Source organism: Eutrigla gurnardus (genome assembly GCF_963514095.1).
Source record: "Eutrigla gurnardus genome assembly, chromosome: 8".
NCBI lineage: Eukaryota > Metazoa > Chordata > Actinopteri > Perciformes > Triglidae > Eutrigla > Eutrigla gurnardus.
The window spans coordinates 29,232,913-29,257,050 of NC_139922.1; the positions used below are offsets into that span (position 1 = coordinate 29,232,913).

Below are 24,138 nucleotides of genomic sequence, written 5' to 3' on the forward strand. Positions count from 1 at the left end.
CAGATAACATTTCCACGGGTCTGTCTGCGGAGAAATGTACAGTTACTAAGCCCCGCCCCTTTGGGGAAAAAATATATATACGGGAGTCAACGTTTGTTTGAATTGTGCCATGAATTACACGTATAATTTATCAATTAATGAAGTCTCATGTTGTGCTCTAACTGCTGATGAGCTAACGGCCGCGTTGGTGACGTACCAAGCTAAGTTAGCTAGCTAGCTAGCAAGATGAGCTAACTGCCGTTTTGGTGACATAGATCGTGTGAGTTTCACACTGAACTAAATTATGCTACGACAAAACTACGACGCACTGAGACTTTCTGGACGTTATCATCTAAACTGACAAACATCATATTTGGGGTAGAATTCAAACGGGATCAAGAAATTGCTGTTGACTATCGTACAAATTGTCCCCTAGGGGAAACAGGAAGGGGCGGGACTTAGCCTCTCTACAAGAAGATCTTGTATGTAACCTGAATAACTTGTCGATAACTTTATTCAGTCAGTGAAACAAAAGACTCTGTTTCCCAGACTGCACCCTGTTTGGCACCTTTCAGCATACAATATGGAGCATCGTACATTTCTGATAGCCTACTTGCAGGGGAGAACTGGTTTAGTATCAAATAAATCCTCCTTTAAAAGAACAGATTATCGGGGGAAATTGCGACGCCATTCCCATTTCTTTAAAGTCCCAATCCATAAACAACAACCCTGTAATCCACAAACACTCGAGGCTTCCAGTCAGTTTTTTCAAAACACAAAAGGTAAAAAGACACCTGTAGCTTTTCGTTATGATGGCTTATTTACATTTTTTTTTTATTTTTTACGTTTATTGTAGAAAGTAAAGTCTCCAGGAACCTTCACTAATGCACTTTTATACGGTCAAATAAATACTGGATTGGGGCTTTAAATTACAAAACACATCCCTCCCTCCCTCCCTCCCTGCATATAGGATTTTAACCGTACACACTGACACTCGTTAAGCTATTGCACAGGTCATGCACGCCTGTCTAAGACACAGAAACTGCACCGCATCAACGCCAACCCCTCCGTTACGCCTCGTAATATGTCGACAACCAAAACAATGGTACAAGTGCTTTTTGTGCGGAAAAAAACAAGAAAAGTGGTGCAAGACAAGTGTGATTTTTGGGTTATAGTAAAAAGGGCTTGTCACGTTCTCAGGCTTCCTTAAACGCCTGAAATGTCCCATCAACTGCTATCGTAGTGTAGCATCGAGTGCTAACTGCAGGGTTGAATCCACAGGCACTGTTCCCCATCACGTCTGGTCCCTGAACCGTTGGTCCACGACAGCAACTCACGGATTCTTACTCCCAATACGACCACACATGTCACCGAGTCCCAGGTCTCCTCTGAAGGGCAGGATGTAGGGAAGATGGAGGAAGTTCTCACCGAGGTGGTGGGGGGGTTTCTTAGGTATGGTGTGATTTTACGTTGTCGGTGCTGGTTTTTCCCGGAGCCCCTAAAAGGGTCTAAGTTGTCGAGAGTCTTTCTACCTCCGGGGGAAGTGGATGTGAAAGTAACACAGGCTGAGTAAGTTCCTCCTCCCCGCTCTCAGGACTCTCTTCCTCACTAGTTGGCCATGTTGATGCACCTGCAATTGCCCTCCTCCTCCTCCTCCTCCCCTCCTCCTCCTCCTCCCTCTTGCTACCGCCCCCCAGCGGCTCGCGGTGGGGTGGTGGACCACAGTCCTCGGCTTCTGCCTCCTCCTCCTCCTCCTCATACGACTGTGCTGATCCGGCTGACGGGCTTCGACTTGGGCCCCCCCACTTGCCCTCCCCCCGCCCCCGGGTGCAGGGAGAGCGGGGTGTTGGGCGGGGGAGGCAGCGGCGAGTGTGGCGGCGGAGGCGGGATGGAGGAGATCGCTGGGTACTGCGGTGCGTACGGCTGTGTCGGTGTCTGGGAGACGAGGCGCGCCGAGGGCGCCTGGGGTGGCGGTGGGGAGAAGATGAAGTGGGTGGAGGGGGAGGCGGAGGGGGAGGGGCTGAGCGGGGAGTGTGCATGCACGGCGTGGTTGTGAGAGTGTGTGTGAGCGTGAGGGTGCGGCTGCGAGTGTGAGATGGTCAGTGGGAGCTTGCCGCCTCCACCAGGCCTCGCCGCCGCGGGGTGCGAGTGGTAGAGTCCGTGCGGGGTAGTAGGGGTGATGGGGGAGTGCGGGGAGAGCGGTGGCGGCGTGATGAAGCCAAGGTTGTAGCGCGGGTGCTGGCCGCCGCCATGCTGCATCCTCTGATGCGGCTGGGCATGAGAGGGAACGCAGCTGGACGGGCCCTGCCGCCGCGGGGCGGAGAACCTGTGTGAGAGGGCATGGTGCTGCGGGATGTTCTGCATGTGGTAGCGGTGATGGTGGTGGTAGGGTGGGGGCGGCGTCTGCTGCTGCTGGTGCCCAGTAACACTGACTCCGCCTCCTCCACTGTTGCCGTGGCAATACTGAGCGTGCAACGCCTGGAGCTTGGACGGCCCCCCTCCCGGACCTCCTCCCCCGCCAACCCCTCCCGAGTCCAACTGGACGAGGTTGGGCGATGGGGAGGGGCATGGGGAAGGGGAGGATGGGTGGGCGATGGGAGGGGCGGGGGCGGGGTAGTGGGGGGGCGACGATATCATCAGGGGACTCGGAGGACCCTGTGGAGTTGGTGACGTCATCGTCAGGGGACCAGGAACCTTGCCCCTGCGGCTGCCGAAGAAGTTCCCCAGCAGTCCGCCACCAGTCTGGCCTCCCCCACCCGCCATCCCTCCTCCTCCCCCAACCCCTCCCCCGCTCACGAGTGGGGAGGGGGTGACCCCCCCCTGGTTGTGACAGAGCCCCGGCCCACCACCCACCCCTGTACCGGGGCTCTGAGTAGGGCGGTGTGGCCGGTAGGCTGCTGGAGAAGAAGGCACCATCATGGGGCCGTAGGAGAGACCTCCTGCATGCAGGGGGCGCTGCTGGTGAGGCCGAGGGCTGCTAATGATGGAACCCTGAAAGGAGGAGGAAGAGGAGACGAAGAGGAAAAAACAAAGAGGGGAAGAAAGAAAGACAACATTCATGTAATGGGTTTAAGGACAGTTTTGAAAACTCTTTCCTGTTGGTGAATGTAGAGGGGAAGTCCCGCCCCTTCCAATATGGAAGGTCGTTTGCATTGTGCCGTCAATTCCCCATGTGATGTCTGTCAGCTTAAAAGATACATTTAATAATTTTGATAATAGGTCAAGTTTTGTGTTACAACTGTTGAATTATCAGACTTATACTCCAAAAAAAACGAGAGTTTCTTGATGTAAAAAATAATCTTTTAAAGTGACAAACATCGGGGCGGGACTTATCAATGAGCTAAAAGGGCAGATTTCAGGACAGACATGCAGGAGAGAAGAAGAAGAAGAAGAGGGGAAGAAGTCCTGATGGTGTAGTGACGGTTCTCCGTTTAGGCTTGAAGACGACGGATGAAACAGAAACATTTACACACACGTTCAGACATGCAGTCAAACGTAGATCTGCTGCTGCGGCATGCTGGGACGTCACATCGTGCACGCTTTCGGTTCCCGACCCCCCCCGACAAACTTACTTCAATGGTACTGTCCAATGAACCAACGCTGTTCCTACGACCTCGCTTCCCTGTTAGCCAATCAGAATGAGGCAGCGTTAAAAAGAAACAAATGTGTGTTGTTGCGACTGGCTAGTAGTTTCCACCTGCTTCCAGTCATTATGCTAAGCACCTCTTCTATCCCAATTCCCGTAGCTGTCCAGAAGGTGGCGACAGAGCACCACGGCTCTCTACATTCACCTTCCATCTTACTGTATTATATTACCATTTTGGATTTCATCACTATTTCATCAGTTGCATAAGAGCACAGATGCAGCTTTGCTCTGAGTCATAATCAAAATCATTTAAAAAGAATCCTGCAGCAGTAAACGGAAACAGTCAAATCTGCTGTTTGCAGATTCTCAGTCACGTCTCACAAAAAAACATAAATTGTTGTCATTCTACAAGAAACCCACTGTAAGGGCTCGTACTCGTACTCGTACTTGTACTTGTACTTGTTTTCATACTCCCGTCCTCACCTGTTTCCGAGAGGTCTCTCAGTGAGGAGCTGAGCGCTGTGCGTTTTAATCCGTCCACCGAGGCGTAGGTGTCGTCGAGGCTCGGCCTTCCCAGACTGCCGTTCACCACCTCGCCCTTCACGCCGCTAACGTTGGCCCCGCCCCCAGGCGTCCCGCCGCCTCCGGGTCCTCCTCCCGCCAACACACCCGGACGCATCACGCCTTTCTGCTTCTCGAGCTCGGCTGGAGGGAGAAGAGGAAGATGTTAAAGTAGAAAAATTAAAAGTACTACTCCGACTAGTACTAGTTATTCTACTACCAGTTCTGTGTCGGGAACACTCACACTCCACCCGGTACTTCTCCATGTCCTGGACCTCGGCGATGCTCTCCCGGAGGTCAGACGTGAAGCGGGCTCGGTCCTGCTGGCTCGGCGCCGTGAAGACGATCAGCACTTTCCTCTCTCCGCCGGGGTTCGCCGACGTCAGTCTGATACCGTGAGGGTAGTCTGGGTGACACACACACACATTACACATGGTGACCTCTGACCTCAACAACAACATCAGAGCTGAAACGGCTTAATGTTATAGACAGTCTACTTTTATGAATCAGCACATAAAAAAGGGTCAACAAACAAGATTAACTGTTATCGGTTTGTGAAGCTGTACTGAAGCACAGCAAACAAGCTAACATCATCCTGCTAACACACTAACATCATCCTGCTAACACGCTAACATCATCATGCTAACACGCTAACATCATCATGCTAACACACTAACATCATCCTGCTAACACGCTAACATCATCATGCTAACACACTAACATCATCCTGCTAACACGCTAACATCATCATGCTAACACGCTAACATCATCATGCTAACAAGCTAACATCATCATGCTAACACGCTAACATCATCATGCTAACACACTAACATGATCCTGCTAACACGCTAACATCATCATTCTTACACGCTAATATCATCCTGCTTACATGATAACATCATCCTGCTAACACGCTAACATCAACATGCTAACACACTAACATCATCCTGCTAACAGGCTAACATCATCCTGCTAACACGCTAACATCATCATGCTAACACACTAACATCATCCTGCTAACACGCTAACATCATCATGATAACACGCTAACATCATCATGCTAACACACTAACATCATCCTGCTAATACGCTAACATCATCCTGCTAACACACTAAAAAAAGAGGCTGCATGCCGACATGTGGCAGGTGATGTCATCACGGTCGCCAAACATGAATGATGTCACAAAAAGTCAGAATCTCTCCGGTAAAAAGAACAGGGAACGGTGTGTTCATGTTGGAACGTGACCCCGGTTCACTGAGTGTAAGAGACACACACACACACCAGCCGTCGATGTAAGATTGTGCTGATGAATCATACGGGGCAATCTGTGCTGGTCACAGTCATCACGCAAGCTGCCAAGTCGCATTTAGATCCAACTGGAGAACCAGAACTGTCAACAACAACAACAACAAGTAAACAACAACCTCCGCAGCAGCCTCTGTACACACCGTCTCTCTGAGACACGTAAATCTGTCGGGACGTCGAGCCATTCGAGGGGAAACAATGGAGGGCAGTGTCTTTGCATCTTCAGGAGCACGTAGAAGAAGAATCCTGGAGCGGAAGACTTTCTTAAACCCTGAGATGATTCATTACAAATCTATTTATTTATACTTAGATGTTACATTGTTTGTCATTCTGTGGACAGCAGAAGAATTTCATTGTACAGAGGAACACGTTTCTTAACTGTGCATATGACAATAAACCCTTTGAATCTTGACGGGGTCATCTGGAAGATTCCTCGTCCGTTTGAGGCCTTGGCTTTAACTGTGTAGTTAAAGTGGATCTGAAACGGATCTGGGAGGAATTTAATTTGACGGTTTTGAAGATGAGCTGATCACCTTCTCCAGCGTTGATTGATTGATTGATGGAAAACTACAAGCTTTGTAATCCACCTAAAAGCACCTCTTCTGGAGCCTAACCAACATATTCCACTGACGATTGTGTCATTGAGTCTTCGGGAAGAGAGAGCTGTCATCTTAGTCAAGTATGGCTGACTGATTGGAGCTCCGGTGGTTCGTGGCCACCTGGTGGCTGTATCGTGTAATTACACCAACAAGCCTTATACCGTTCTACGTACATTTCGGGCATGTAGCAGACGCTTTTGTCCAAAGCAACTTACAATAAGTATGTTTGTTGAAAGAAAGAAACCACAACATATCATTGCCAATAAAGTAAGAGCTAAAAAATAGAACAAGTGTTAGGTCCTCATCTGAGTAAAGTAGTAGCTGTTCAGCAAACACACCTTAAGAACAACAGTGCTATGATCAAAGTGCTATAGATAAGAACGTAGAAGTGCATTTTTTGACTTTATGGAAATAAATCCTTTTTTGAAGTAAAACTTCCCGTTTGACGGTAAACGGTAGATATGGAGAAAACATGGAGATCAACTGAGTCTGTCTCTAAATATTGTATCATACGTAGTGTATACATTTAAGTGTATTTTCATAAAGAGCAAACAAGTGTGTTTTTTTCCTTCATTGTAGCTCCATTTCCTCTGGAATGGAGATAAACATAGGCTTACTTATAATGGACTCATATTCCTTAGTTCTTACCTTTCAAAGAAACCATGAATTTGCATATAAGCCTTAAATTAAAGGAGCTATTCCTGAATTATTTTGGGGTTATTTTTGGCATTTCCCCACCTAAGGAGCGTCTGCTTAACTGATCCCAGTCAGGGTCGGGCTGAACCACATGAGTCGGGAAGTCGATCCGTGGAAGTCAGAAATAACGGGCTGTGAATTTGACGTTGAAGAGGTTAAAAACGTGTTTCCTGTGATTTGAAAACACCGGCGGTGATTCGATTCTGCAGCTGAACTCTTGAGCGCGAGGCGTCCTGTTAACAGGTGCCGAGGCAGATTTGAAAACGCCACCGACTCCAATCTGCTGCTCAGAACAGAGAGCCAGTTCTTCTTCTTCTTAAGAGGCCTGGAACCCCCCCCCCCCCCCCCACACACACACACACACACACACGCTTACAAGCACACGACGTGTCGTTGAAGAGTGTGTCGGTTGGATGAGTCATGTTTGGTGTGATTGAAGAAGGAGGTTCTGTATGTTTTTTTGTTTGTTGCCAAAGTGATTATTAACAGATTGTTAAGAACATTTTCCAACTAGGACGCGTTTGGTGCATTTTTAAAGAGCGCTTCGTCTACGAGTTTAGATTTCACAGCAACATTTAACAAAAGTGTGTGAGAGAAAGGAGAAAATAATTTTAATATTTCAGAGTGGAAGTACTCAGATCTCTACTGAAGGAAAAGTAGCAATAGTGTAAACTACTCTGTTATAAGTAGAAGTACAAAATAGATTATGCAGAATAATATATATTTTATTGGATTATAGGAGGAGCACATTTCTACTACTTTACATTTTGCTGTGTAGTTAAATCAAGAACAATACATCATCATTTATGAGTTGATTATATATTGTTAATCTAAATCTGTATCCATAGACAGGAAGAAACAAAGTACAAATACTTTGTTTCTGTACTTGAGTAGAATTTTCAGGTATCTGTACTTTACTTGAGTATTTATTTATTTCTCTTTGTATTTTTCCTCCTTACATGTTAAAACAAATGTCTACTCTTCACATTAAGACAGACTCGTTACTTTAGTTTTAATGCATTTGAGGGGAATTATAGATGATTTATTTCTTATTAATATGACGAGAGATTCAGTTAGATACTTTTACTTTTCACCTTGAGTACATTTCAGAGCCTGTACTTTTACACTTTTACTTGAGTACAGAAGTAGAACCAGTACTTCTACTTTTTGTCTTTTTGAAGACAAGTATGTGTACTTCTACATGTCTGCACTTATCTAATATTATCTAAAACGTAATTGATTACTGACATTAAGTTTTGTGTTAAATGAGGCATTATGTACCGGTAACTTTTGGTGAATTTAGGATAAATCTACTGACGCAAATAGACAAAGTAGTAAAATAAACAGAAATGTTTATTTTGGATGTTTCCTGTCCACGAAGAGAAGATAGCATAAAATATCAAAAATCTGGTTATTCCTGTATTGTTGGATACTTGACCATCCGGTTACTGAGATTTATGGAGATGGAAGATTGTTCCCAGCTTACATGTGTGTGTGTGTGTGTGTGTGTGTGTGTGTGTGTGTGTGTGTGTGTGTGTCAGCATGTGTGTCAGCATGTGTGTCGGCGCCGACTGCCGGGTAAAAATAGAGAGTTGAATGTGTGCGACAGAAAATAGAGATATGAGCGACAAAAGGGAGAGAGGCCGAGACAGATGGAGCGAGCAGATGGACGAGCGAGCGAGCGATAGAGAGAGAGAGATAGAGAGAGGGGGCGAGGGAGAGAGAGAGAGAGGGCGAGGGAGCTGTGGTTTACTTACAGGTGTTCTGGAAGGTGTGGACCTGCATGTCCACCAGAGGGAACGATTGTCGGAAATTGTACGTCACCGAAGTTTTCTTCTTCTGGAAGATCTTCGTCACCTGGAGACGACGAAGGAGACGAAGCAATGAGGAGATTTAAACTGATTGTGCTCTGAATCCTCGTCTTCATCGATTTCTTTTGTTCATTTAGAAGTGAGTTTTTTTATTTTTTTTTATTATAAAAAAAATATTTTATTATTTTTTATTTTAAACTGGCAACAATCGCTTCATCTCCTCTGAGAGAAGATGCTCCGGCTCCCAGAGATAAGAGAGAGAATTACACCCAAACTCATCCCAAAATAGAGCGCTGATGCAAACACCCACATGGCTGCGACAGACCTGCACAGACCTGCACAGACCAGCTCTGCACCTCGGGAACAGATCTGCTCTATGGACCGGCTGTGGCGACGGTGATTCGGTGATGTTGTCACGGCGACAAACAGCTGTTCTCTCACTTTATTGTTGATTTTTATAAATCACACACACACACACACACACACACAGAGTGTATTGATTACCATCAGCAGGTCGTTGAACAGGAAGACTTCTCTCTGGTGGACGCCGCTCCGCTGAGCTCTGTTTGGATCTGGAACCTCAAACAGCTGACAGCAGCACACCAACCGGCGATGAGGCAGTGACAGCACCTGTAACACACACACGCACACACACACACACACACACACACACACACACACACACACACACACACAATTTACAAAAATTCACGACGGAGTGAAGTTGTATTTGACAGCTCGATAGGTTGGCGGCCTGTCGGGGGATCTTACGGGCTTCTTGCCGACCACCATCCTCTCCACCGCCTGGACCTGAGACACGTGGTCGTCGTTGGTCCTCAGCTCCCACTTCTGGATCCGCCCGTAGATGGACACCAGCAGGTCTCTGGGGATGTCCTGGCCGTTGTCCACGCCTGGACGGGGACACGCAGGGGTCAAAAAACACGGAGGGGTTGTTTTCTACACATTTGTTAGTACAATTAATCAAACTCTGACTCTGATGAGTCAAATGCAGCTCTGATTGATTGATTTTCATGTAATTCTCAACACTGGAAACAAAACATTGCTGTTTTGTTTGGATGTTTGTGTACAGGAAGAAGTACGCTGATCTTTTACTTGCATAAAAGTAGTAATACCACAGTGTACAAATACTCTGTTGCAAGTTTATCTGCTGCATTCTTTCCTGTACTTTTTTAATTCTACTTGAGTAAAGACGTTGACTCAGTACTTCTACCAGTCTTTTAGAACACACGTATGTGTACTTCTACTTTTACCAGAGTCTTTTAGAACACACGTATGTGTACTTCTACTTTTACCAGAGTCTTTTAGAACACACGTATGTGTACTTCTACTTTCACCAGTCTTTTAGAACACACGTATGTGTACTTCTACTTTTACCAGAGTCTTTTAGAACACACGTATGTGTACTTCTACTTTTACCAGTCTTTTAGAACACACGTAAGTGTACTTCTACTTTTACCAGAGTCTTTTAGAACACACGTATGTGTACTTCTACTTTTACCAGAGTCTTTTAGAACACACGTATGTGTACTTCTACTTTCACCAGTCTTTTAGAACACACGTATGTGTACTTCTACTTTCACCAGTCTTTTAGAACACACGTATGTGTACTTCTACTTTTACTAGAGTCTTTTAGAACACACGTATGTGTACTTCTACTTTTACCAGAGTCTTTTAGAACACACGTATGTGTACTTCTACTTTTACCAGAGTCTTTTAGAACACACGTATATGCACTTCTACTTTTACCAGAGTCTTTTAGAACACACGTATGTGTACTTCTACTTTCACCAGTCTTTTAGAACACACGTATGTGTACTTCTACTTTTACTAGAGTCTTTTAGAACACACGTATGTGTACTTCTACTTTTACCAGAGTCTTTTAGAACACACGTATGTGTACTTCTACTTTTACCAGAGTCTTTTAGAACACACGTATATGCACTTCTACTTTTACCAGAGTCTTTTAGAACACACGTATGTGTACTTCTACTTTCACCAGTCTTTTAGAACACACGTATGTGTACTTCTACTTTCACCAGTCTTTTAGAACACACGTATGTGTACTTATACTTGAGGAGAGAACATCTCTACTTCGGACTCTGCTGGATTAACTAAGAGGACTAAGAGGAACCACCGACTGACCCCGCAGGTTCTTGATGAAGTCCTCCATCTTCATCTTCCTCTCCGGCTTCACGTTGGGGCTGTACATGTCCGTGTTGAGGAGGATGATGGCGAACGCCAGGATGAAGATGGTGTCGGGGTTCTGGAACTGTCGGATCAGCACCGGATTACAAACACAGTACCGCTGACTGCAGAGAGAGAGAGAGAGAGAGAGAGACAGGAAGTGATCATTGCTGAGCGCCGGCTCCCCTCTCTGGTGGTCTAACCCGGATCCGGATCAAGTACCTGAAGGCCTCCACCAGTCGCTCCACCCGCTGAGCTTCACCCTGAACTTTGATCTGAGCCTGGAACTTCCTCAGAGCGTCGTCTAGATCCATCCCTGAGAAGTCCATCTCATCCAGGACGCAGCTGCAGAGGACAGAGGACACCGATCACTGATTATTGATCACCGATCACCGATTATTGATCACCGATCACTGATTATTGATCACCAATCACTGATTATTGATCACCGATCACCGATTTTTGATCACCGATCACTGATTATTGATCACCGATCACTGATTATTGATCACCGATTATTGATCAACGATCACTGATTATTGATCACCAATCAGCTCAAAATGGAGCTGGATGTCTTTTAACCCTTTTACATGCATGCTCATGTTGTCTATTAGCATCTATTTAACAATACAATATTTTAGTTGGTTTTTTTTCCTTCCTGGAACACAAAATATGACGTGTGCTTACATCATCTAGCACCAACCAATGACATCCAACCACCAACCAATCACAGAGCCCTAAACTCTAAATACGATACGGAAGCTCTAAATGCTTACATTTTTTTTTATTGAAGACAGTTTTTTAATGTAATCATTTAAAAAACGTGTGTGCATGTGTTTGTGAAGAAATGAACAACCTAGAATAGAGTAAACTTTATTTCGAACATTTCAAAATAAAAATCAATAAAATAGATAAATAGGACTTTGATTATACTGCGGTCAGGATGACACAGCAAACAGGAAGTTGTACTCACTCGAGGACGTCCTTGTTGAACTGCTGCCGGCTGCCCAGGAACTCTCCGATCATCTGCCTGCTGAGCCCCTTCCTCTCCAGGATGAACCTGGCGATGCCCACCGGCGTGTCCGACACAAAGCCCCTCTCGATCAGGTACTGGATCCCCTTCTCCGGCTTCCTATAGAATACGAAAGGATTCTATATATTATATAGAATGTCCCGATCTTACTTGATGCTTCAGCTTCACTTTAACACTACTTGATTGACATGAATCCTCTGGATTATTATAATCTGGTGCATCGACACACACACACGTACTTGTTGAACAGGTTGAGTCCGATGCGGTACTGCCGCCGCTGCACCACGTCGTTGTTGAAGGCGGGCGAGTCCCAGCTGTGGCGGCTCTCTCTCTGATAGGTCTGCTTCCCCAGCGAGGCTCCGCCCATCGGCTCCCGCAGGCTGTCGCGCGACGAGGAGCCGGAGCTGCAGTTGTTGACCGTCGTGTCGTCGTTGGAGTTGGTGGTGGTGGAGTTGACGCTCTCGTTGTCTCCATCCGAGCAGAGCAGGTGGTGGTGGAGGTGGAGGTGGGGGTGGTGGGCCAGGTGCTGCTGCTGAGCCTCCATGGTTTGGAGCGCGGAGGAAGAGGAGGAGGACAGCGGCGAGGGCGTGAGCGGCGGCGGTGGCAGGGGCGAGAGAGGGGGTACGGGGGAGGGCAACGGGGAGGAGGGGGGTTCTGGGTAGCCGTGGGGGAGGTGGTGGTGCTGGTGGTGCAGGTGGTGATAGTGGTGTTGGGCGAAGTGGTGGGCGTGCTGGATGTAAGGGACGCCACCAACGCCACCAACGCCGCCGCCATGCATGTGGTGCATGTGCATGACGTGCGGCGGGCCGTACTGCGGGTGGTGGTGGAGGATGGTGGGCAGGTGGGGGATGGGCGACGGGTGAGGGTGTGCGTGGGTGTGCTGGAGTGGGTGAGACGGCAGAGCACGGGCCGAGGGCATCGGTAAGGGCACGTTGGCGGGGCTGCGGGTCTGACCCTGCGCCGTGGCGACGGAGCGCCCGTTGGGTTTGTGTTTGATGGTTCCCTGCGGAGAGTCAGCCTCGCTGCTTCCTCCTCCTCCTCCTCGCTGCTCCTCCTCCTCACTCTCCCCGTCCCCTCCTCCCCCCCTCCTCTCTCCTGCTCCTCCTCCTCCTCGCTCGACTCCTGACGGCTCCTGCTCGTACACCAGGCGTCCGATGGAGCCTCGCTCCGACCTGAAGACGGGAACGATAAAGAAAAGAATTCAGGCCCAAATGTTGACATTTAAATGAAAAGTTATTAGTATACAGGTGACTGCCCTCTACTGGTTTAAACCCAGCTATTACAATTTAGCTATGAGCTGATCTGGAGCCAGGTGACGTATATGTTAATACAACTTTATTTCAGAAAACTTTTAACTGCACTACATTTATGGTAAAAACTTTCCATGACGATATACAAATATCTCGATAATGATATATATCATAATATAGCATGTTTTCTGGTACTTCAATAAGTCTTGAGGAAAACAATTATTTTCGTATCCTCCTGTTTGAATGAAATATTGAAAATAGAGAACTTTGGTGTAAAACGAACATAAAACTGTTACACAAATAGTTTAAAAGTTGAGCTGTCTGTAGAAGCTCTCTGATTGGCTGGGCTGACCTGTCACTCATGTCCACGGAGCTGTCACTGGGCGGTTCGATGGTGAGGACAGGAAGGTGTCCTCCCCCCCCCTCCTCCTCCTCCTCCTCCTCCTCCTCCTCCTCCCCCTCCTCCTGCTCTCCCTCTGTACTCCCCTCGACACTCTGTGCAGGGTGTGCTGCTCCTCCTGCTGGCGTTGCTTCCTCCCTCCGTCTCTCTGCTGTCCTCCCTCCCCCCTCCTCCTCCTCCTCCTCCTCCCCCTCCTCCCCCCCAGTACTCTGTGTCGGAACTGGAGGCTGGGCGGGACAGCGGCGAGGACGGCGGGCGGGAGAGTGGCGAGGAAGGGAGGCAGCCGTCGTCCATGTAGAGGGTGACGTCGCTGAAGGAGGTGGCAGTGCTGTCCTCGTGCATGGCGGCGCCTCCTCCCACGCCTCCCCTCCCCCCTCCAACCCCCGGCCGGCCTGCCACATGGCGGGAGGGCGCGTTGGCGCTGCGCCACCCGCATTCCCGGTAATCTTCGTCCTCGTCTTCCTCCTCGTCCTCCTCCTCCCCTTCCTCCTCCTCCTCCTCCTCTTCTTCATCTCCCTCCTCCTCGTCCTCCTCGTCGTCCTCCTCCCCCTCGCCTCCTGCGTCCTGTGAGTCTTCGCGGCCTGACTGGCAGGTCAGTGAGTCGTCCATGGAGTCGGCCAAAGACTTGACCTGCAGGTCACACGTTGTTGTTATTTACAGCTTTATTTATCATTTCTACTCGTTCATTAACATATTTGATCATTTTTACTGCTCTTCTTTTAATGTGATGAAGCTGATTGTCTCCATTAAGTCAGTCCTGTCGTTCTCATGTATTCATCAAACTTTAGAGACGTTCTTGTTTAGTGTCTTTTGGTCGTTGTTTTGACTTTTATTGGTCATTTTAATTTCTTTTTGTAATCACTTTATTTTTTCTAGTTGTTTTATGGCTTTTTCTGACATTTGATGTCTTTTCTAATCGTATAGTCGTGTTTTTTTTGGTAGGTGTTTTATATATTTTCTTGTGTCTCTTTCTGGTTGGTTTGTGTCTTTTTTAGTCATATTTTATTATTCTATAAAACTATTTAATAGCACAAGACATATATTATAAGTATAGGAAGATGACAAATTGATAGAATCAGCAAAAGTGGAAAAGAAGGTTTGAGCTACCCTGACACTTTGAGCCCCTGGACTTGTGCCTGGTAGGCCCCGTTCAATAATCCATCCATGTGCAGAGATGCTCAAATAGTGGGAGTTTTTTTAGGCGTGATCATGTGACCTCAGTAAGGATGATGAAAAGCTATGTTCACCCACTGAGGAAGACTGTGAGATGCAGTAGAAAGCTGCAGAAAAAGCTAGTAAGGAGACCAAACACCGAGAAGGTGGCAATCAGGTGTTTTACCTGCTTGGAGAAGGAGTCGTCCATGTCCGCCGCCTCGTCCGACCCCCGCTGACCCGCTGACCCCTGACCCTGCGGCTGCCGCTCATCAAACGAGTACTGGACCAGAACAGACAGACATTATATTGTGTATGCAGTGTGTGTGTGTGTGTGTGTGTGTGTGTGTGTGTGTACCTGCATCCTCATGTTGGACAGGATGATGCGGCGGGTCATCCTGCTCTCCGAGGCCGAACTGCGGAGCCTCTCAAAGTTCTTGTTCATGCGGTACTGCCGGAACGCCGTCTGGATGGTTCTCGCTGCCCGCCGGGACACGAACTGGCCCCCGTACTTCCTCTCCAGCATGTCCACCTATCAGCAAGCACCGCCACACACAGGCAACCAATCAGAGACCAGGAGATGTTGGAGAGCCAGGGAATAAAAAAACCCAAGGCTCTATAGACTTAAAATAATAATAATAATAATAATAATAATAATAATAATAATAATAATAATAATAATAATAATAATGCTACATCACATGTGATACAGTTAGCATGTTTATGTGAACATATTTACATTATATGTTTTAGGCATTTAAGTACTAGATTCAGATTCCGGATGCATTTTAGAAAAAAGGTTATAGCTTTTTCATATTTAATTTTTGTTTTATTTCAGGCTTTTCACTTCAATCGTTTATGTCAAACTGAACGTTACGACTTTAATAACGGTCGTCGACTCACTTAAGTGAATAACATAGCAAAAGAATAGGTCATCAGAGGTCATGTGACTGGTACTGAAGAAAATGGTGATTGTTGTTCGTTGCTATGGTGACGACACACCTCAGTTAGTTAGCTAGTTAGTTAGTTAGCTAGGTAGCTAGTTAGTTTGTTAGTTAACTGGTTAGCTAGGTAGTTAGAGTAATTAGTTAGTTAGATAGCTAGTTAGTTAGGTAGGCGATTAGCTAGTTAGTTAGGTAGCTAGTGAGTTAGTTAGTTAGGTAGCTGATTAGCTAGTTAGTTAGTTATGTAGCTAGTTAGTTTGTTAGTTAACTGGTTAGCTAGGTAGTTAGTAAGCTAGTCAGTTAGGTAGCTGATAAGCTAGTTAGTTAGTTAGTTAGCTAGTTGGTTAGTTAGGAAGCTAGTTAAGCTGCTAGTTAGTTAGTTAGTTAGTTAGTTAGTTAGTTAGTTAGTTAGTTAGTTAGTTAGTTAACTGGTTAGTTAGGTAGCTAGTTAGGCAGCTAGTTAGGCAGCTAGTTAGTTTGGTAATTAGTAAGTCCACTGGTTAGTTAGTTAGATACTTAGCTAGGTAGCTTGTCCGACTCCAGACTGCGTCTCGGCAGTGGAATAAGTTTAGCTTAGCTTGTGGAGTTAGCACGCAAAGTGTCCTTGAACAAAGTAGCGAGTCATGTTGCAGCATCAGTGTAGTTTCCTCCGGTGTGATCTCCGGTGCATTAAACATGACGTCTACTAGATAAGTCTTAATGCTGTGTGCATCTAGAGTTATTAAAGTTCTCGTATCGTTGCGGGGGAGGTGTGCCTCCTGCCTCACCTTCTTGTCCTGGAGGTCCGTAGAGAGCTCATAGCTGTCGGATAGCGCCTTGCAGCGTTTGCTCTCCTCCTCCTCTTGCTTGCGGAGCGCCAGGCTGGCCGGCTGGTGGCGGCTGCGCTGAGCCCAGGCAAGGCTCGCCGGGCTGGGGGGAGAGATGGGGGAGCTGCCCTGGAGGAGGGGGAGGAGGAGAAGGAGGGAGGCGGCTCGTTATCATTACCATCTTTTTAAATTTGTACTTAATTCGAAGGAGGGGGTCTGACCTGTAGTCAAATTCTGAATTTGGTAGATGTGAATTCTTGTATTCTGGTTCATTTTGGGGATGACCAGCTGGAGAATGGCAATACCTAAATTCATTCAGATTCATAACCTAAAAATCTCTGGTGGCCAGGGGGGCCCCAAGCATCTGCTTAGTTTGCCTATCCCCCGGGGCCGGCTCTGGGGCGGAGTCACTATATCAAGACATTAGCACGTGAGACGGCTAGCTGTTCGGATATCAGACAGCTATCTGAGTCATGTGACGCAGCGTTAACGTCGGTAGGAGCTTCTCCACCAGAACATTTATTAATTTATTCAGAGCGAATCGGACATGAAGCTAAAACTAAACAAGATTTAACTTTCTCTGATATTCAATACTGTGATGACTTCCTGAATCTTGAGGTGCGTGTTTTTAAGGTTCTCGGTACCTGTGTGTGTGCGTGGGAGGCTCCCAGGGGCCCGCTGGAGGAGGTGGAGCCGTAGGGGTCGCAGGGGCTGGAGAGGGGGCTGTTGCTATAGCGATGGAAGGGAGGCGGATGGCCGAAGGACGAATCAGAAAAGGTGAGTGCCTCCGGACACTGAGAGTCGCCCTCCACACTGAGAGAGAGAGAGAGAGAGAGAGAGAGAGAGATACAGAGAGAGAGAGAGAGAAAGAGAGAGAGAGAGACGAGAGAGAGAGAGAGAGAGAGAGAGAGAGAGACGGAGAGAGAGGGTCAACCATCGGGTAACGGCGATCGAATCAGGTCACATCACAACACAGGTTTGTTTACTGAAATATGAATCTTGAGAAATTAAAAAACAACAGGACAAAGGAATAAATTATTTTTTGAAGATGGGAAAGTCAAGGAGAGGATGAACCAGGATGGAAGTAATATATTCAATTCAATACAACTTTATTAATCCATGAAGGAAATTTGATTTTGGGCAAAAAAAAAGAGGAAACAGACAAACACATGAGCTGTTTAGGATTATTAACAAAACAGATGGAGAGGAAGAGGAGAGGGGAGAAAGAGATGAAGAAGACGAACGTTGAACAAGTGCAGGAGGATGCAGGGAGGTAGAGGAGGAGGAAGAGGTCTAAAGGAGGAAGAGGACTCTAAAGGTTAGCGGACTGCACCAAATCAAACTGGACTGAACTGGACTGAACTGGATGAGACCACGCAAACTGAAACAAACCAGAATTAAATCGTCCTAATCAGAGTGTGCTGGACCAATCCAGAATAAAATAGCCAGAACCAGACGAAACGGGACCAGGACAACTGGACCCAACAAGAAGACTAAACCCCAAAAATACAGATTGAACTGGAACGAACAGAACCAAATCAGATAGAATGATCAAGACGAAACCAGACTGATCTGGAGCAGACCAAACTGGACTAACCCTTAGACACACCAGACTCTCTAGACTTAAGCAGACTAAACCGGAACAAACCAGACCAAACTGGACCTGGACCATGTAAACCCAGAACAAACCAGTTGAAACCAGCTGATGAATTCATCGCTCGCTGGTTCAACTTCTTCTGGGAGACACAGAAAATCACTGATAGATGATCAATCCATCAAGTGATGGATCACAGAGGAGACGAGGAGGAAGAGGAGTAACCGGAGTGACGGGCAGCATTAGTGTGTGTGTGTGTGTGAGATCATCAAAGGGGCTCTTCACTGTTAATCTAAGACACCCGTGAAGCTGGCACCGAAGCTAACGTGGGCACTGCCAAGCTAACACACACACACACACACACACACACACACACACACACACACACACACACACACACACACACACACACAGTCACATGACAGTGACTCATGGCTAACAGCAGTGCGTGTGTGTGTGTGTGTACAGCATGAGTGTGTGGGAGACAGTGAATGTGTGTGTGTGTTGAGACATTCTGGGGTGATGTTGCGTTTACATCCTTAAACTTGGATGTATTGAATTCACACACACACACACACACACACACACACACACACACACACACACACACACACACACACACACACACACACACACACACACACACACACACACACACAAATCCCAGTGAGGCTCTGCAGTAAAATCTGAGAGGAAGGTACTCTAGATAATTGCTAACAGTCTCTCTCTCCCTCTCTCATCATCATCTTTCTTCTCTCTTCTGTCTTCCTCTTCTCCTCCTCCTTCCTCCTCTGCTGCTCATACCATCCTCTATTTGAAAATGCTCTTATTTTCATATTTTCCTACTTCCTCCCTTCTCCTCACATCTGTTCTCCCATTTCATCTCCCTCTTCCTCGAATTCACCTCCTTTCCTCCCCTCTTCCCTGCATCTCCTCTTTCATCCTCTTCTCCCCTCCTTCCCACTCCTCTTATATCCTTTCCTCCTCTTCTCTGATTACTTTTGTTTTCTCCTCACCCCCTCTCCCCTTTCATTACCTTCCCTTTCCACTCTTCCACGCTCCTCATCTTTCATCGTCTCCCCTCCTTTCCTTTCCACTCTTTGCTCCTTCCATCAGCCTCTCCTTTATCGTATCTCCTCCCCTTTTTAGTTTACTTCCCTTTTCTTTCTCCTTTTCTGATTTCCTTAGCATCAATTCTCTAACCCTCCTCCTGTCCTCTTTTATCTTTCCCCCCTCCTCCAGGTGAGCTGGTTTCTGAGCCAGCAGCAGTGTTGAGGTGCGTTTGATTTATCCTCCAGCGCCTCCCTGATGTCCAGGCTGAAGTGTCCTCTGGCTGCAGCACACTGAGGTCAGCCGAGAAACGTATTTTCTTTTAAATTTCCACCGCAGACTTTTCAAAACCTTATTTCCGTCCCCCTCACATTCATACCGTCTGCCTGGTGGTCTTACTGAAGTCTCTCTGAACACGGTCCCCCTTACTGGCCTGCCAAATAGTCCAGATGACACCTGCAGGCGGTTCTCCCTCCCTCCTTCTTAGTGAAGGTTAAGCAGCCTGCTACCTTCAGACAACTATGCCTAAAAAACTGTCGTTGGGTAAATCCGGCGCTCCGGGCTTCAGAGTCCAGACGGCAAAGAGACTTTTAGTGCTGGACGGTGAACGAGGAGCTGCTTTGCTGGCGGTGAATCATGGATCCGTGCAGACTGTTAATTAGGCTGATATCTGCAGCTGCTGCATACAGTACACCTGCTGCAGAGCTCCACCTGCAGGCTCTGAGCCAACGCCTACCGGACCCCCCCTCCCTGCTGGTCTGAGTGTGACCAGGTCCCAGATCCCCACACAGCGAAAGTGCACACATGGCTTACTGAGGTTCAATATTATTTCCCTCATATTTACATTTTTCTTCTTTCAAGCTGTAAATCTAATTCTGCTTAAACACACAGTCTGTTTCTGTTTGTTATTCTGTATTCATGGCCAGGGGCGGGAACTAACAACACACACACACACACACACACACACAGAGACCCAGACACACACACACACACACACACACACACACACACACACACACACACAGAGACCCAGACACACACACACACACACACACACACACACACACACACACACACACACACACACACACACACACACACACACACACACACACACAGAGATCAGACATCCATGTGATTTACATGGTCACAGTGTCGAGGTGATGATGTTTCTGCAGCGGCATCACTCACACGTGGTCAGAGACACACAGGACGCCTCTGTCCTCCCACTGCAGCTTCCCCCTACCGGCCAATCAGACCCCGGATATAAAGAGTCAGACCAGCTTCCCCCCACCGGCCAATCATACCCCGGATATAAAGAGTCAGACCAGCTTCCCCCCACCGGCCAATCAGACCCCGGATATAAAGAGTCAGACCAGCTTCCCCCCACCGGCCAATCAGACCCCGGATATAAAGAGTCAGACCAGCTTCCCCCCACCGGCCAATCAGACCCCGGATATAAAGAGTCAGACCAGCTTCCCCCCACCGGCCAATCAGACCCCAGATATAAAGAGTCAGACCAGCTTCCCCCTACCGGCCAATCAGACCCCGGATATAAAGAGTCAGACCAGCTTCCCCCCACCGGCCAATCAGACCCCGGATATAAAGAGTCAGACCAGCTTCCCCCCACCAGCCAATCAGACCCCGGATATAAAGAGTCAGACCAGCCTCCCCCGACAGCAGCAAGCAGCCTTCACATATTCACATGGAGCAGCTGCACCTCCACGCCGCTGCGACCGTCTTCGGTTCAACATTCAGTCACTTTATTCAACAGTTTTAAAAAACATATAATGCAAATAATTCAACGTAAATAATACAAATGTATTCCAATCTTGTTTTTTTTTCTTGTCTCTTTTTAAAGGTTAAAAATCAGTGTGTGGAATACACTGATTCCTAAACTAAACTGTTTTTTGATAGTAAAACGTGCTTCAGGTACCAGCGATACTTTCGTCATGGAGATTTCATCAGGGAGAGAAGGAAGAGAGGAGGAGGAAGAGGAGGAGGAAGAAGAAGAGGAAGAGGAGAAGGAGAAGGAGGGGAGGAGGTGGGGAGGAGGAGGAAGAGAGAGGGGAGGAGGGGAGGTGCTTCAGGTACCAGCGATACTTTCGTCATGGAGATTTCATCAGGGAGAGAAGGAAGAGAGGAGGAGGAAGAGGAGGAGGAGGAGGAAGAAGAAGAGGAAGAGGAGAAGGAGAAGGAGGGGAGGAGGTGGGGAGGAGGAGGAAGAGAGAGGGGAGGAGGGGAGGTGGGAGGAGGACCAGATGATTCATCTGTCTCTCACACTCACTGCTGTCTGACTGATGCTTCGGCTCCGGGGGGCCGCAACATACACCAACGTCTACTCAGGATGACATCGTGATGACATCGTGATGACATCGTTCAAACCTGCATGGTGAATCAGACTCAAACTGGGTCGTGGACCAAAACCACGACACAGAGCCCCTTTAGGAGGTGATCCGTTTAGGACAAGATCCTAATTTGGGTTAAAAAAAAGTACATTCGTGACGTAACTTACGTACTTCACGTACTTTACTTATGCACGTAACTTTAACAACTTTTGGTTTCAAACGGGACACTAACAGTGGTCTCCTGGGTTAAAGTCATGCTTGTTGGACCCCGTGAATTTCTCCGTATTTGCCTCATTTGCCTCATTCTGCGTCACCCAAACCACCATCTTTTCCACAAACTAACTAAAGTAGTTTTGTTGCTACTTGCCCACTGATCGCATGAAAAATGTCACTCGTAAGATATCTTATTCGCTATTATATGACGATATGCTGCCATAATCCCCCTCCCCAACACACAATAAATAAATAAAAAACACAGTAGCACCGGTGGCCGATGATTATCTCTATCGTTGGTCTAAACCATCACAAACATAGTGAGGGGGGATGGGGGGGCTTCTCCTCATCCCCGTAGGCTCGCAGCGCTCTACATTAGGACACAACGGGGACTCTGGGAAATGTGTGTTATTGAGGCCTTGGTTTACCAGAGAGAGAGAGAGAGACTGTGTGGACTTCGATGTGTTTTCTGTGGCTGGTCGTCCAAACGGCACCAAATGGCACCAAACCCCGAAGGCATCGAGCTCCTTCACACAACAAACGCTCTGCTACAGATGGTCTTCTATTATTTCCCTTTTTAATGTCCTCTCTCTCTCCCTCTCTCTCTCCGCCCGTTGTACTCACTTATATTCTTAGTGGCATTTCATCTCCTGTTATCTCAAACCTCTTGCTGAATATCGATATCGGGCGACGCCGTAGAAAAATAATGGAAAATCAATGCAGCAGATTCAGCATGCATTTGTTTCTGATTCTAGAAAACGATACATCGAGTCAATGTGAACGTTTCCTTGAATAGATTAGAAATAACGTCCAAGTCGTCTAGACCTGAAATCAAACCTCCGGAGTCAGAAACTCGATGTTCCCTCCTCCACCGAGGCCGATAGATCTCTACGGATCTGTTAAACTAAATGTGATCAGCTCATCTGATTAAGGTGAGCTTTCTCTATCAGTAAACACGGAGAAGCGAAATGATGTGATTTGATTGGTTCTGACTGACCCCGGATCCCTTCTGCTGACCGCCATCATCCCGTTTCCTCCTGACCCGGCCGAGTTCGTGTTGAGTCATCGTCTCCCGTTGCATCATCAGCTGTGATGAAGCTGGGCGGCGCCTCATCACGGGGCAAGAAACGAATGTGGCCGTAACGAAGGGAGGTAATCAGATGGCTGTGATTGGTCGGACGAGATGTGGCAGAGTTGTCAGAGAGATGACAGAAGCTCAGAATAAATCAATGTTATTTAACTTCAGAGGCGTCAAAAGTAGAAGACAGATACTTGTGTTCAAAAGTTCTCTGGTAAAAGTAGAAGTTCTGATTGTACTTCTTTACTCAAGTAAAAGTGAAAAAGTACCGACTGTAAAGAAAGTAAAAGTATCCCTATGAAAGTCGTTTCTACTGGCTTTATTTACAAGGCTAACAATCATATTAATAAGAAAAATCATCTTTTTTTCCCCCGAAACTAAAATATGAAATGTTATCGTCGGCTAGCACCAACCGGATTCAACCAGTAATCATCCATCAATCAGCAGCTTTTTAGCGATCAGGGAGGGGCTACATTCTAAGCCCGCCCACTTTTCAGCGGGCCAATCAAATGAGAAGGATTGCACCAGACTGCTGTCCGTCCTTCAGACGACCTTTAACCATCCGTCACTATCAGAGCGTCGGCCGCGGCGCTGTGTTGTTATGAGTAATACTGCTGGACGTTCAGCCAATCAGGTCTCAGGGTGTTACAGTACTTTATTTCTATTTATGATAAATGGGAGGGACTACTTTTATTCAGATACATTTATCTGACACTGGAACTACTTTATGCAGACAAACATAAGATCATTATATAAAATGTGACGCTGTGGTGTAGATTATTCTTGGTTAAAATACGTCTTAATATGACATGTTATGAGTACTCACCAAAGTGTATTTATACTTCAAAGTTACCACGTATAACTTTACATTCTAACCATTGAAGCTTCTGTATTGTTTCCCTCCTCAGTGCTGCTTTAATCCAGTTTCTGGTGTATCTCCCTTTCACTGCACCCGTGGGTGTCAGCTGATACAATAGAATCAAAGTCACTTAAAAAAAAAAAAAAAATTAAAGTGGTTGTAGACTATAAATATAAAGGAATGTCTTTCAGCTTTACCACAGCTGGAGGAACCCAGAATAAAAAGTATTTATCTGTGATTTAATATCAATAACCAGATGAAAAGGATGCTGAAATAACTCCATCATGATGGTGATCAGTAAAAAGTGTGAAGTCATGCTTTGTTAGGTCTGTCTGCAAGACCACAAGATAACTACTGTTAAAACACTGGTTTTCTGAATGGAGTCTGGTTGATGGGTGCTAGGCTACGCTAACATTGTAGCTGCTCCATCAACACTCCAAATAAGGTCATCTAGACATAAATACAGCAGAGATCTTGTTGTTTGGACCACAGACAGTCTCTGGTTCCTCCACATAGTCTGGTCTGGTCTCTGGACTAATGTGAGCTACTATCTAGACCTCTGGGGGACCACAGACAGTCTCTGGTTTCTCCACATAGTCTGGTCTGGTCTCTGGACTAATGTGAGCCACTATAGACTATAGACCTCTGGGGGACCACAGACAACTACG

At 46.9% G+C, this 24,138-nt stretch overlaps 1 protein-coding gene across 1 annotated transcript in view; it reads right to left on the minus strand.

The window, feature by feature from the left end:
* Window positions 1–1,734: 1,734 nt before the first annotated feature.
* LOC311017807 (IQ motif and SEC7 domain-containing protein 1-like) overlaps window positions 1,735–24,138 on the minus strand; it is a gene marked incomplete at its 3' end in the record, with an annotated part of 39,032 nt that continues 16,628 nt past the window's right edge. Inside the window, 17 exon segments of the mRNA XM_084016384.1 lie at window positions 1,735–2,970; window positions 3,552–3,601; window positions 4,049–4,270; window positions 4,371–4,532; window positions 8,485–8,584; window positions 9,043–9,168; window positions 9,310–9,449; window positions 10,702–10,868; window positions 10,966–11,088; window positions 11,717–11,875; window positions 12,016–12,948; window positions 13,379–13,795; window positions 13,797–14,056; window positions 14,766–14,861; window positions 14,937–15,110; window positions 16,290–16,457; window positions 16,973–17,141. Coding sequence (XP_083872510.1) covers window positions 1,735–2,970; window positions 3,552–3,601; window positions 4,049–4,270; window positions 4,371–4,532; window positions 8,485–8,584; window positions 9,043–9,168; window positions 9,310–9,449; window positions 10,702–10,868; window positions 10,966–11,088; window positions 11,717–11,875; window positions 12,016–12,948; window positions 13,379–13,795; window positions 13,797–14,056; window positions 14,766–14,861; window positions 14,937–15,110; window positions 16,290–16,457; window positions 16,973–17,141 — 4,702 coding nt within the window.